General features: G+C 41.6%; 1 protein-coding gene and 1 long non-coding RNA gene across 13 annotated transcripts in view; one reads left to right on the top strand and one right to left on the bottom strand.

Annotated features, from left to right (window-relative positions):
- The window catches only part of szt2 (SZT2 subunit of KICSTOR complex), a 190187-nt gene that overhangs the window by 171024 nt on the left and 3534 nt on the right, over positions 1-15629 (bottom strand). For all 12 annotated transcript variants that reach the window (XM_007578194.2, XM_016664138.1, XM_016664140.1 and 9 more), the window contains exon 2: positions 5251-5376. In XM_007578194.2, the coding sequence (XP_007578256.1) occupies positions 5251-5376 (126 nt within the window). The remainder of the gene's footprint in view (positions 1-5250; positions 5377-15629) is intronic.
- On the top strand, positions 13069-14035 carry LOC107833851 (uncharacterized). Its single transcript, XR_001659627.1, has 3 exons — positions 13069-13098; positions 13335-13412; positions 14024-14035. It is a non-coding gene; the product is annotated as an uncharacterized LOC107833851 (long non-coding RNA).

Below are 15629 nucleotides of genomic sequence, written 5' to 3'. Positions count from 1 at the left end.
CTCAGGCAGGAGTCATACCTACTTTAAAGTGTCACCAACATGATAAAACCAATTACATGGTTTAAAAAGATGAAATACTGCGCTTTCATACTGTGTACACAAAAACTTTTAATAAAAGTTTTCACAAACCATTATAAATTCCCTGGCACTGGAGAGTGTTGTAGTTTTCCTCTGTACTAATTTGGTCAATGCCAGCACCATCTTATTGCATAATGAGGGTAAATCAAAATATAAAGGTTGATGTTTATGTCAACGGAGGAAGCAGAGGAAGTTGTGAGCAATTTCAGCAAAGATTTGAGCGATTTATCTGAAGTTTTGGAGGAAGAAGCTAGATGGAGAGATGAAGAAGAGGGAGCTGGTTCTAATGAAGGACTGCAACATTTTCTATTTGTTCAGGAAGCAACAATGAATCCAACATTTCCAGGGGAGGAAGTGTCCAACCGTGAAGGATTGGAGCTGGAGATAAGTCGCCTCCAAATCACAGAATAGTGATAAACTGATCTATGCATATGATGGTTATTCATCTTTTATTCGGGTTTAACTCAAACAATCCAGTTACTTTAATGCAACTGGTTCAAGTTATGCATGTGTTCCAAAATATGAATGTTCTGTGAATGGTGTTCAGTAACCAGTCTTTTCTATTTCTCCCATTTCCAGGTTTTGAATCAAATTTTTCTACTTCTGATTACTGCATAGTATCACTACAATCTTATACAGTACAGAGGGATTATCAGTTGACATTACGCTGCATCAGCTCTCAGTATATTGTACATGTTGCATGCAGGAAGAAAGCAACAATGTGCTACTCCAACTATTTAAACTATTTACAATTAGGTTAATAAAAATATTTGCAACTTGCAGCCAGCACAGATCAACTCTCTTCGCCCAGCGCAGCTGCCACAGCTTTGAGATGTCAGACTTGATTAAAAAACAGCAAGCCTATAGCGGGTAACCATAGTACCGTAACTGGTGACAGTTAAGGCAAGCTGCTCAGTTGGTACTAATGGACCCAAAGTGTGCCAGGAAAATATCCCCCACACCATTGCACCACCACCAGCAGCCTGAACCACTGATACAAGGCAGGATGGATCCATGCTCTCATATTGTTGACACCATTTTCCGGCCCTACAATCCGACTGTCGCAGAAGAAATCGAGACTCATCAGACCAGACAATGTTTTCCAATCTTCTATTGTCCAATTTTGGTGAGCCTGTGTGAATTGTAGCCTCAGTTTCCTGTTCTTAGCTGACAGGAGTGGCACCCGGTGTGGTCTTCTGCTGCTGTAGCCCATCCGCCTCAAGGTTTGGCATGTTGTGCGTTCTGAGATGCTCTTCTGCATACCTCAGTTGTAACAAGTGGTTATTTGAGTTACTGTTGCTGTTCTATCAGCTCACACCAGTCTGGCCATTCTCCTCTGACCTCTGTCATCAACAAGGCATTTGTGCCCACAGAACTGCCGCTCTGGATATTTTCTCTTTTTCAGCCCATTCTCTATAAACTCTATAAAGATGGTTGTGCATGAAAATCCCAATAGGCCAGCAGTTTCTGACGTACTCAGACCAGCCCGTCGGGCACCAACAAAATATTAGCATACACTGGAGAGACCTGAAGGCCTGCAGGGCCTTCTGGCGCTACTGGCCGGCTTTGGATTAAACTGAAGTGCAAATAATTGATATTCATTTTAATTGTATCTTGTTTTATTTGTTGTTTTTTTTAGAATCTATAGTTGTAGCTTTAAACAGCATTTCACAGGGAATGTTTTCCTGTAACACACATACACACATATATACATTGATGGCATAGTTACTTTGAAAAAGTAACTCATCAGATTACTGATTATTCCTTGAAAAAGTAATTTAGTTAGATTACTGATTACTTTATTTGGAAAGTGACTACATTACATTAAAAGTAACTTTTTTAGTTACTTTCAGCAGCTGCTGACAACAACGCTTCACCACCTGTAAAAATTACATTGATCTTTGCCAAAACTTAATTGCAAGTTATTTTATAATGGTAACATCAATAATGTATTTCCACTTATAAGAAGTGGAGATTGTTTAATAATTACAACAGTACAAAAAAACCCTTAGTAATTTGTGCGTTTCTATTGTCTGGAGAACTATAAATAGGATTTTAGACCCCCACAACCCTCCCTGCCCCAGCGTCCAGGTTGTGCGTTACGGCCCTGTATGTGCTGTCACAGCGCAGCACCCAGTGCTCCTCCTGCGGCTACACAGCTCAGATGGCTGCACAGATTTGTGACACTTAACTTAATATTAATAATTTTAATAGCGTTTAGTTGCGCAACTTTACGAACACGTTCATTCACGGCTGTTTTCACGTTTATTGCGCTGTTCAAATTAGTCTTGGTGTTTGCAGTTTTCTGGAGCGCATCGTGAAGCTCGACGTCATTCACAAGTAAATTGAAATTAACAAAGACGCAGCAGGACGGATCATCCGGGAAATGATGGACTAAAACTAACTGGATGTCAGACAAATTCTAGTGTTTATGTCTGCTTATTTGCAAGCCCAAATTCGCAACTTGCAACTCATTAAATCTGCAAGCGACTTTAGAAAAAAACAAGCCCAAAGCTGCTTCTAATAATCAGACTTGGCGAGCGAAACTCAAAATAGTTCCTGTTTTTCCAGCAACAAAATGCAAATCTCCCTCCATTGTCTACGTTTCTGTTGCTGTTGATACTGTCGCATAGAAACGGTGGTTACTCCCCAAGAGGAAATAAAATTAAATTACAAAAGAAAATAGTATATATTCCACAGATTCTAGATTCCAGCCAAACTGGACTAAACCCAGTTTAGTCCAGCAGGATCAATACTTATCCATTCCCCTACAGAGGTACTTCTCAAATAGTGAGGCGCACCCCACCCCGCATGGCGAAGTGTCGGGGAGCGCGAGAAGCAGTACTATATAATTGTCTGTATTCACGCTTAACTGATAAACAGCCTCCGGTCACTAGGTGGCAGCAGTGTTCAAATGAATCAACTGGCTGCCTGTTCAAGCCGGTAGAAGTAGCTACACAGCGGCATTGTAAAAATGAGTTGAGATAAAATACAAACGGAGCAGAGGGTACATGTTAAATACATCCACTGTCATAGGGGAGAGATGGAGAAGTTTGATAGTGAAAANACACTTTATTTGAAGGGGGGTGAATAAGACTGACATGACACTGTCATAAACATGACATAACACCTGTCATGAACATGAATAAGCCTTCATAAATATTTATGACTGTTGTCATAAAGTGTCATTCGGTAAATCATGACACTTTTAATACAAAGTTGACATTATTCAAAATGTCTGTTATGACAACTTAACATTAACCAAGAAATCATTACTGATATAAATTTGTTATAAAAGTATTACTGATTGCACTTTAAAAATTAGGTAACTTTATGTTATTAAAGGTAAAGTTTAAACAGTAATGATTTCTTAAATTACAAAAGAAAATAGTATACATTTGTGAGGGGGTTTATTTTTTTTTATTCTTTTATTTTTTTTGCATTTCCTGTCAACTTAATATTTTTAATACAAAAACAGTGGACCGCTGGTGGACTGCCTCAGCACCCTGACCGTACGTTTTCTGGGGAAAATCAGAACCCTGTGTTGGTGTAACTTGGTTTACAACACTGGCAGTTTCTGAGGTGGAGGTGGGCTTGGCGGCGTGGTGAAGTCACCTGTGACGTTGCTGCCAGAAATGTGTCCCTAAATTCCACAGATTCTAGATTCCAGCCAAACTGGACTAAACCCAGTTTAGTCCAGTAGGGGATCAATACTTATCCATTCCCCTACAGCGGTACTTCTCAAATAGTGAGGCGCACCCCACCCCGCATGGCGAGGTGTCGGGGAGCGCGAGAAGCAGTACTATATAATTGTCTGAATTCACGCTTAACTGATAAACAGCCTCCAGTCACTAGGTGGCAGCAGTGTTCAAACGAATCAACAGGCTGCCTGTTCAAGCCGGTAGAAGTAGCTACACAGCGGCATTGTAAAAATGAGTTGAGATAAAATACAAACGGAGCAGAGGGTACATGTTAAATACATCCACTGTCATAGGGGAGAGATGGAGAAGTTTGATAGTGAAAAAAAAATGGGTGCAGACGTCACTAAAGCAACTATGACAGAGTTTCATGGCCAAGCTAAGAGATTTTTATTTTCAAATACAAGAATACAGTCATACTACTACAGAGTAGGTAAGAGGACATGGAGAAAAAAATAAATAAAAAGCTATCCCGAATTTCTTTCTCAAGATCCCGACTTATTTTCTCGAGATCCCTAGAAACTTTATGAAAAATCGCATGTTCCTTTTTTGAGTGAAAAGGCTGTTTATACAGCAAAGACGGTAGTGGTGGTGAAGTCTAAACAAGACACATAGAGGACGATATGCTTGCTACGGTCTAGAGCAGGGGTGTCAAACTCCAGTCCTCAAGGGCCACTGTCCTGCAACTTTTAGATGTGCCTCTGCTGCACCACATCTGAATAGGATAATTAGGTTACTAGCAAGGCTCTGGAGAATTTATCTACACAAGAGGGAGATAATTAAGCCATTTCATTCCAGTGTTTTGTACCTGTGGCACATCTAAAAACTGCAGGACACCGGCTGTTGAGGACTGGAGTTTGACACCTATGGTCTAGAGATGTCCCAGATTAGGATATTATGCTAAGAGACATGAAGCTGAATTTTGTGTCTGAAGTTTTCCGATTCAGGAAATGGCTGAGGGGCGGTCCACCTATTTTTTCCACTACCTTCAGTATCTTTCATCAAAAAAGTTTCTCGAGAAAATAATTTGGGATCTCGAGAAAGTTTCTCGGGATTGTGAGAAAATAAGTTGGGATTGCTTTTTTTTTCTCCATGTCCCCTTACATGCTCTGTAGAATAATTTTTTAGACGCAATATAGCCACAAGAAAGTAATTAAATTCAAAAGGTTTGATAGTGATATGTAACATGACCAGCTTGGCCAGTCTGGTTCTTTCTTTGAAATAAAAAATTATTTAAAAAATTGTTTCAAAGTCCTGTGGTTGATAATTTGGTTCTGATATGTTAAAAGATAAAGTATTTCCTTATGACAGAGTCATTTATACCCCACAATTTTTTTTACTGTGTGATTGGCCCAGCAGATTGCACCCATCCTGCATGCAATTTTATCACACAGTCACAGAAAACATGTGAAAATAGATTAGGAAGAAACTCGGGCACAAAACATGACCTATTTGTGAAGTTGAACTAACTTACCAATTCAGATGTAGAGGCTGGCCAGATGATCTGATTCAAATTCCTGAGAAACCATGCTAGACGCACATTCCTGGATATCCGATAGTCCTCCTTCATGAGCAGGAAGATCTGGTCTGCCTCTTCCACCTCATAATGGGAAGCACAAAGTACATGATGTTGCATGTAAGCCTATTGCAAGTCAATAAAAGAAGGGCTTTTACTAACACCAACAAAAACTTAAATGGCTCTCTGGTACAATCTATGTTCTCAATCTTTTCAGTTTCCGTCAATGTCCAAGTTACAGGCTAGATTTGTAAGAACAAAAATGTTACTTTTCACTGACGATGTGTGTCAGAACTCTTCCACCAATCACACAGTCCATTTATAGTAACAACAATTTGTTAATTCTTCACGTTGCTAGGTTGTAAATGACGTAGTACCAACGTCACGCAATGCAGATGGGGGTCGGGAAGTAAATGCAGCCCATTTATTTCTGTTAATCCAACATCAAAATGCCTGATGACTGTGTTGTGTACAGTTGTTCAACTGTTTTAATAGACAGAAAGGTAAATGTTATTTTTGTTTTCCAAAGGTAGTTGGTCACAAGGGAGTTAATTATGAAAAAATGTACAGAACAAAAACAGAAAGAAAAGTAAGAAAAGGTAAGAAAAGTGGATCAATAATCTACAGCTAAAAACAGGAGGTGCGGAAACTAACAATGCCAGAGTTTGCAAAGCCCGCTTTCTAACAGGTAATGATCGCATTGTTTGAATTGTATTTTCAAATATTTTATTGGACAGTTATTGAGAAGGTAAGGTAATTTTATTGATAAAACACATCTTCAGCAACAAGGCATTTCAAAGTGCTTTACAGAAATTAAAAGGAAATATAAACTAAATAAACTAAAGGAAAGAGTAAAAGATCAAAAATAATCTAATAATGTTGATCCAAAGTAAATAAACTAGATACTCCTATTGAGGGTTGTTAGATAAGTATAAGTAAGTAGTCTCTGGGTTTTCTAAGTATGTTCTAAATTTGTAAAAATAATGAGTTCTCTGCAGTTTCTAAGTAATAAAAAACTAAATGTTCCTGTTCCGGAAGATTTTTTTCTGGATTCTAAGTTTGTTCTAATTCCTTTCCTGGGTTGCAGTAATAGGGGTGTCCCTGCATAATAATCTAAAAATTAATCTAAGAAGCATAACATTGGTCTAAATAGTGAGTACTCTACAGTTTGTAAAAAATAAGCTAAAGAGTGTCTAATAAACTAGAGCAGACATGTCCAAAGTCCGGCCCGGGGGCCAAATGCGCCCCGTGGTCTGGCCCGCATGTAGAATTAATACATTGGGCAGCAGTACTGTTACCTGCATAGGGCGTAGTGGGTAAATGCTGTTCCTCATTTACCCACTAGAGGGCAGCAGCCCTGTGACTCAGACCATTTGCAGCTGGAGCTCATTAAGCTGCAGAGAGCCGCGGTCGGCACCAGCAGCTTTCTCTCACGAACTTTTACCGACAGCTGGATAAGGACAAGTTTCGAGAGATTCGAGCATTTGGTAAGAAAATGCTAAGCTTCTTTGGGTAGACGTTGGGGTTGTCACCTGTCAGAAATCAAAAATAAGGGACGCGTCGTCCTGGTCTCATTGGGGGGTGCGCGCGTGTCGGGGTTTGTCTATGTTACCCAGCAAGCAGTTGGGCGCAATATCGTAACACCGTGAGTGAAACAATGACTGGGGCAGCCTACTTTATAAATTACTTGGGGACCACCTCTTTATTATTATACATACACATTTGTAGAATACGGAGGGGTTGCAACCCTAGTCGACGTATTTGAGTGAGAAGATATTCTCGGTTGTGAACTTAAATAACGGACTCTCACTTACGAGACATCTTGCGCATCAATACTGTTAACGGGAACCACGGATGGCTTGTAAAGGTGCTGGATAATGACCACTTCAGGAGGGAATAATGTTGATCTTCCTTTAATGAAGATAACCGAACCGGAGTACAACTGGATAGTTTTTGTGCTCTAACGCCGATGCAGATGAACTTTACATGTCCACACCAGAGTCAGTGAGCTTCCAGAACTAAATCAAAAACATTCCCCCCAGAACACACAACTGCTGCATGCAGAATTCTGTTAAAGTAAATGAATAGTAACGCACTTAAACTCAGATCAGCCTAGTCAGTATGGGAAATAATGCAGAGATAAGCAGATGCATACAAGTACTACACTACCCCCCAACCCCCTTCAAAGAACATCAAACTACTATGGCATGCTAAAAACACACTTGCAACATTACTAGCGCAAACTTAAATGTTACTGGAGCAAACTTTATTTTCTTTTTTTTTTTTACTTTCAACACCCTGCTTAGAACTGTAATATAACTCATCTCTTAATGAAGGATAATTATTCAGTCCAGTCATTATGATAGCGGTCAGGGGCCCGTATTTCTCGACCCTTAAGAATCTTTTGAACACGGGGTCCTTGTTTCTCTTCTTCCGATCCAGAGGTATGTGGTTCATCTTGCTGCCGATGATGCACAGCCAACCTTCTTCTGTGGGCTTCAACCTGACGCTTGCCCTTTTGCCTTAGCAGTTTCGGAGACCCAACCAGAGCTTTCCTTCCACTGTCACTTCGAGGCTCATCTAGTGCTGGTGTAGGGGAAGTGGTCATGTGTTTGGGTAATGGAACTACATCTTGGCACTGAGGAAGGACCACATGTCTTTGTCGTCTGACCCATGCTGGTATGACATCACTTGTGTAAGGTTTCAACTGATCGTGGTGCATGACCTTTTTGTCACATTGTGTTAAGATCTCATATAGTACAGGTCCAAGCTGGGCTTTAATAATACATGGGCCTTTCCAGGGGGGCTGCAGCTTGGGACTAAAGCCCAACTTCCTCGTGTTGTCCTTTACAATAGACCAGGTCCCCTATGTTGTAACTGCATTCTTTGGCACGCAGGTCATGGGTCCTCTTCTGTCTGAGCTGAGCTCCACGTAGATGCTGCCGTGCCATGTCATGGACTTCGCCATGAGCATACTCCAGGGGGTTCTTTTCACTCCACGTTCGTTCTACAAGACCAAGCCAGAGGTCTTGTGGGCGATGATCTTCTCTCCCCAGCATCAGCATATTTGGTGAGAATCAGTACTGGAGTTCTGTGCACTGCGATATACAGCTGTTAGCAGAGGCAAATGCTCGTCCCAGTTCTTCTGATTTTGGTCTACATAGCAGCGGATCATCTGCAGAAGAGTGCAGTTAAATCGTTCCACTTGCCCGTTTGAAGCAGGATGGTACGGAATGGTTCTGGTCTTGGAGATCTGGAAAAGTTGACAAATACTTTTGAAAAGCAGACTTTCAAAGTTGCGGCCTTGGTCCGTATGGAGCTCTAAAGGGGCCACAAAACGAGCTAGGAAGTTGTTGACTACCATTCTGGCAGTTGTTTCTGCTCCTTGGTCTGGAACTGGGAAAGCCTCAACTCACCTCGTAAACTGATCCATGATGACAGAATATACTTGTTTCCAGAGCTTGAGATGGGAAATGGGCCCAATATGTCAAAGTGCAAACGGTCCATTGGTGCTCCTGCCTGGTAACTTTGTAGCTTAGCTCTCTTTGAGGGGTTGCTTGACTTCAGACCTTTGCATCAGGGGCATTGTTGGATGTATTTGTGGATGTCACTTCCCATGCCATACCAATGGAAGCTCTGCCTAAGATGTTGGAGAGTCTTTGTTTCACCTAAATGCCCTGAAAGTGGTGGATCATGGCAGGCCTGCATGACCTCCATTTGCAATGAAGCAGGGACCAACAGCAGGAGGGAAAGTTTTAAGCTATACACATTTTCCCAGCGATAATAAAGGACCCCTTGATGGAGTTCTATCTGTAGCCAGCAAAGCCAGTATTTTGTAACTGCTGGACTCTCAATCACAACTTCATCCTTTGTTGGAAGACTCCCTGCTTCCTTCCAGCTATGTAGGATGGAAAGTGCAGTGTCCTCTTTCTGTGCTGCTGAAAGCTGCTGGCTGCTAAGAGTTTGCATCCAATTTATTTGGGGGATTCGAGTCTCAGCTTCAGCTTGGTGCTGCTCCTGTGTGCTCCTGTTTCCAACTTCTTCCACTGTCACATGCCTTATGACGAGTGGGACAACATCATCAACAGAGACTGGTAGTTTAAGAGCAGCTCAATTAGTCTCACCTGCTGATCTTCACTGAGCGCTTCACTGGATGTTGTATAGAGGGCTTGAGAGTGTTCTGGTAGATCTAGAGCATTTTTCTCAACTCTTCCAACCTTTGGTCCATCTGTGTGGCTGTTCTCTTCCACGGCCATAGTTGGTTGTTCGTCGTCATCCAAATCCAGCATTATAAGGGGATCATCCGGGAAGGTTTCAACTAGAATGCCCACATACACTCCACAGGGCAATGATGAGTTGGTATTTGAGAAATTACAAAGTCGAACTGGAAGTCTGAGATCCATGTAGATGGCAACACTTCCTGATGAGACAGCTTCTGTTATGTTAAGTGGTTCCAGGACAGCTGGAAGCCCAGGTTTGGGTTTATCAACTTTTCCCCAGACAATGCATTCACTCTCTGGTGGTAGTGTGACATTATCCTCCAGGAGCACATGGGCCACAGAGTAGTCCCCCTCACTTCCTCCAATGACACAAGCTGCGATTGGCTCTTCACCCACAAATACTTGGCGACCAGCAAAGACTGTCATCTTGGCTGCCTGCATTGCATCAAGGCCTAGGAGCAAAGCATAATGAATCCGGCCAACAAAGACCATCCAGTTGAACTTGTGTTTCCCGATTCCTAATGTCACCTCGAACTCACCCAAGGCAGGCATATTGCTTCACACTCCTGGATTATGGAGAGACGTTTTGTTGAGCGGCTTCTTTGCTTCCTGTGGCAGCATGTTATAAACTTCTTCTGAAATTACTGTGGCTTCTGCACCAGTGTCAACAACTGCTTTAACAGGTAGGCCATTGACAGTCATTTCAACTTGTAAGCTAGGACCCTTTTTAGTTGTACATCCGAGTTGTGGGGCGAGGTGCTGAGCCTCCCCACTTTCGATGCCCCTGTGAGATTCAGAAGTAGACTCCCTGGGATTGGTTCTACGCCGAATTGGACTCGGTGATCTTGAACACTCCCTCATCATATGCCCAGCTTCACCACAACGAAAACAGATGGGCTTGTTCATTTGGCTTGGGCTTGGTGACCAGGCTCGGGAATTTTGAGCAGACTGACGTGATGCCATCTTGTCACTTTCTTGTTTTCTGTTGGTATCGATTGATGTAGCAGTTCCACAATCAGCTGACACGGTCTGAAGGCGTTCTAACTTCAAATTTAGCTGCTCCACTTTGTCCATAAGCATTTTAAACTGATCATCTGTTACATACTTTGGGCTCTGGGAGCGTCTGGAGGTGGGGCAAAAGTCGTCAGGAACATTTTCACCCTTATCAGCCCAGGAAATACGCCGGGCCCTCCCTGCTCTCATCTCAGTCTCACGACCCAGAGTTGCTTTAAAATTGTGTTCATGGGCTTCAGCGAGCTTTTGTGCCTCAGCCAATGATGGAGGGTCATGATTCATTACTTCATAAGCTACTTTTTGGTTCCTTAGGCCTTTCAGGAAGACATCAGTTGCCAGCTGATCCTGGAGTAATAAATCTGTTCCTGGATATGCCAAAGTCACCAGGCGTTGCATTTCCTCTGCAAACTCTGCTGGTGATTCTTTGCACTGACGCAGTTCTCCCAGCTTCCTGCGAAAAGCGGTAGGGGGGTCTTTTACTCTAAATCTTTGAGTAAGCTGCTCCTTGACAAGAGTGTAGTCTTCACTGATGTGTTCAGGCAAGGAGCAGACATAACGTATTGCAACCCCACGGAGACATTCATGAAGCTTATCTACTCTCTCTGCCCTGTCCATCCACATTTACGAGCCTGACGTTCAAAGGGGAGCCAAAATGAGTCCCAGTCCTCTCTGCCGTCATATGTTGCCAGCTTAACTTTGGCTGCTTCATGTAGGGGTTGTCTTGCCACCTCATTCCGACTCTCAGTCTGGCCAAATCCTCCATATGCATCCTGTGAAATAGGATGTGTTGCAGTTGGATCATGGATGGCTGAAGTGTTGGATGGGCCTGCATTACGTAACTTTTGCCAAATTACCTCCAATTCTACAGTAAACGCTGTGCATGGTTGAACACTGGGTGCTTCTGGGTTTTCTTGCGACATTAAGGGAGGAGGGGCAGTTCCAGGATTCAGGATTTGGCTGCTTATTGTTGGTTGCACTGCTCTAGGTGTCTCTCTTTGCTCTGTTGCAACATGCTGTAGCACTGGTGTTAGCAGTTGCTTTAACTGTTTTGACTGATGGTCCAACAACATTTACAGCCATGGTGGAGGTTGGTCTGATGGTGCTGCTGTAGCTCCCAGTAGTTCATCATTTTCATCCATTATAATTTTTTATTTATTTTTTTTTATAGTCACTTGTGCTGCTTTGTTTTAGGCTTTGGCACGTCCAGCTACTGTTTTTTAAGTGAGGCCGTTACTTTTCTTGACAGGCTTTTTTTTTTTTTAACTGCTAACAAGTTAACGTTTCTCACCAAAACGAACAGATACGCTGTTTACACAACTTAATCTTGCTTTCAGTCTTGGAGTTCAATACTGGCTTGCTTATTTCTCTGGACTGTATTTTTCCTTCTTTTTGTCCTCCGCCTTACTTTTACTGGAGTGATTCATCCGAAGCACCCAAGACGTCCTTCCGTGTCTTGAATCCGGTCCGGAACATCCCACTTCTGACACCAGTTGTTAACGGGAGCCACGGATGGATTGTAAAGGTGCGGGATAATGACCACTCCAGGAGGGAATAATGTTGATCTTCTTTTAATGAAGATAACCGGAGTACAACTGGATAGTTTACGTGCTCTAACGCCGATGCAGACGAACTTTACACGTCCACACCAGAGTCAGCGAGCATCAAGAACTAAAACAAAAACATTCCCCCCAGAACACACACGTGCTGCATGCAGAATTCCGTTAACAAAGTAAATGAATAGTAGCACACTTAAACTCAGATCAGCCTAGTCAGTATGGGAAATAATGCAGATAAGCAGATGCATACAAGTACTACACTACCACTGCCTTTGAGCCAGACCTGGCCTATGTGCTGCAGTCCAGATCTCAGTATCACATTAATGCAGACAAGTCTTTTACAATAAGTCTCTGAATAAATTTTGGTTTTGTTTAAGATCAAAATAAGTCATAAATTCAGACAAGTTTTCAGTTTTCACTCCAGAATAATAAACTTTTAAAAATCTAATCAACATTTACTAATATGTCATATTTCAAATGAGCCCTGCACTTGTTGATATGACTATTACTTGCTCATTTTTCAGTTATTTTATTTGTTATTTTATTTATTGAACTGCCATGGTGAGATATTTTTTATGTTTCAAATGTAATTTGGACACAAGGGTACAATTACTTCTGTTTAACCATTAGAAAAAAGTTAAAGTGTTAAAAAAGTGAAGTTAAGTGAATATTCAATTGCATATGATATGCATGTTTCAAATTAACCAAAATACATGCTTAAGATCGCTGAAATTAAAATAAAGCAAATGTAAAACACAGAATGGCTTGCTGAAATTTATTTTAATATATTGCTGTTCTATGTAAAGAACGTCTGCCAAGGTCGGTCCCCCTACATTTTTAGGGGGACCGACTGTGTGGCTGAACTTTGAGAGTTCAGCCACACACCAAATCTGGCCCCCTTTACAAAAAGTTTGGACACCCCTGAACTAGAGTCTCTAGATTCCAAGTTTGTTCTAATTCCTTTTCTGGGTTAAAAGTGAGTTCTCCACAGTTTCTAACAAGTAATAATCTAAAAAGTAACTGATAAGTAGGATGAGAAGACAACATTAGGTATGATATGGCACATATAGCAAGACAAAAAAAAACATGTTGGCAAAGAAGTTNAAGACAACATTAGGTATGATATGGCACATATAGCAAGACAAAAAAAAACATGTTGGCAAAGAAGTTTAGGTCAGGGAGTGTGTGTTTGCAACTATGACGTGTTTGCAGATCAGCCCATGTCTCTCTCACCCTGTTCTCCCAAATAAAGTCTCTGATAAAGGTGGAATAATCAAGAGTGAGTCTTTGAGAGTTCAGCCATAAGATTCCAGGGTGACTTCAAGGAGGGGTGAAAAGATGGGAAGGAGCAGTTTGTTCACATAAACTCCAGGAGATTTGAGATAACCAGAAGGCCACAGAGAGCCAGATTCAGAATAACAAATTCTCTTTAGATCGGGCAGACGTAAAATTTCTCTGTCCTAGAGTCTTTAACTGGTATCTCTCTTATAGTTCATCCCAATTATTCAAATTAATGTGGTTGTTCCACTGAACCAATGAAAGCAACTTCTCCAAGATCGATTCCATCCCATTAGTGAGTTTTTGAGTCCTCAGCTGGGCTGCAAGCCTCAACAAGACTCACATCCAACTTGCGTCCCTGTCCACACCAACAGTCTGAGTGTTCGCTAGTTTGGCCAAGTCTGTCACAAATTTGTCAATAAGCCAGGAATCCACAAGCTCCAAACAGCAGAAATCCTGTTATCATGAATAAATCCAGGGTGTATCCTGCTGGACGTGTCCCCGCAGGACAAGAGGGCTCTCCTGTGCCCAGTGTTCTCGTTGAGAAAATTTGATCAATTGCATTGCGAGACTGGTTGACCAGATCCATAATTTGTAGATTCGGAGGGTGTACAAAGAAAGGCTTCAAAAAAGCAACACAAGAGCAAGCAGGACGAGAATGAGTAGGGAGAGGAGCAGAGGGAAAAGCATCCACCTTCACCGAGAGCTAGAGAGGTAGAAAGACAAGCATTCATGTAAGGTAAGATATATTATTTTTACTCCCTAGCTTTGTTGTCCTCAGAAAAGGTTTGAGTGCTAATGTTGTTAGCAGCTAGCTTAGGGCTGCTAACAACAGCACTAAACATTTTACATCTTACGTTACTATTTTCTTAGGTTGTCTAAGAGCAGCAGGTGATGTAGATTCCCAAGGCTGCGTCTCTATCATTAACCTGAGCTGTGACTATTTCTCCATTCTCTCTGGCCACGAACCATGTTTTTAATGGGGTTTCTGTAGATTGCTACAAATGGTTGACCTACATTGTAGAAAAGCAGAATGACTCAAAGTTAACTCCAGCATGAATTTGGGTTAACAGAAGCTGTCATCTGGTTCTTCATACAATACGAGGTCTGCAGCACTAGATATTATGTCGATCGCCTCGACACCGGGTAAATCCTCAAGATTACTTGACAATTATACCGAGACAATATGGATCACATCCTAAATATACTCATATTTTTTCGAGATACCTTGTCTGTGCCAGCCCATTTAGGGGATTAGCGTACTCACTGTAATCCATTTTGCTTTGTTTTGAACCAGAGAAATCCACTTCATGACCCCCATCTGAATTTTGCACATCATCCGGGTCACATGTCTGCAACCCAGCAATTATCATGTACTTATAACATATTATTGTAACGACTGCAAAAGTATGGATATTTCTGTTTTACTTTTCTTTTGATGTCAGGTCTTTGTTTGATCTTTGATTAGAGACCAAAATTGCAACATTTGAGACATTTTCAGCTGAAGCTGTTTGCTTTCCCAATGCACCATATCAAATCATTCAAACAATTTGAAAAATCTTTTGAAAAATCTGTTCACCTTGCCTGTCATGGCACTGCAGCAAGAACTACTGAAAGAAACAATATGAAAACTTCGGAAAACGATACAAGCGCAACTTTCTTCTTCACAAAATGTAAAATAAATAAATAAATAAATAAATTTAAAAAATGGTGTAGCTTCAGAGTTTAGCAGTAGTAGGCTTTCTCCTTTATTTTTGTCAAAAGACTACAGCAATTTCTCCCTCTAGTGATGGACCCTTATATTTGTGTTTACCCAGAATGCCCTGCACTTCCTGATTTTGAAGTCGTCTCTGGTCTGCTTGTGTCTGCACCAGAGTTCATTCATCTGAACCGAGACCTAGGTTTTTAGGCAAACCAGAGTCCATTTTTTTGGTTCAAATCAAAGTTCAAAATATTCGCACCTCCCCAAACAAACAGAACTTTCCAGACAAATGAGCTAGAGCTCGATTAAAGCGTGCTAAACAGAGCTGAATGCACCTGGGTGCATTTTTTTAAGGGTGAATGCACACTTAAAAGTTTTGTTCAGTCAGTGTCCAGGCAAACCGCTATTAGCTAAACATCCTGATATTGGCCTTCCACTATAAATCTCATGCATTTACATCATCCAGCCACATTTGAACAAACAGTGGCTAGACCGGTCTTACCTGTAGACCGGTCTAGCCACAAAATGGCTGCCCAGTCCCTGCTTTCCAGGGACTGGGCAGCCATT

Source organism: Poecilia formosa, unplaced genomic scaffold (genome assembly GCF_000485575.1).
Source record: "Poecilia formosa unplaced genomic scaffold, Poecilia_formosa-5.1.2 Scaffold470, whole genome shotgun sequence".
NCBI classification, from domain to species: Eukaryota; Metazoa; Chordata; class Actinopteri; order Cyprinodontiformes; family Poeciliidae; genus Poecilia; species Poecilia formosa.
The sequence above is the reverse complement of the archived record's forward strand: the minus strand, read 5'-3'. Positions and strand labels throughout refer to the sequence as shown.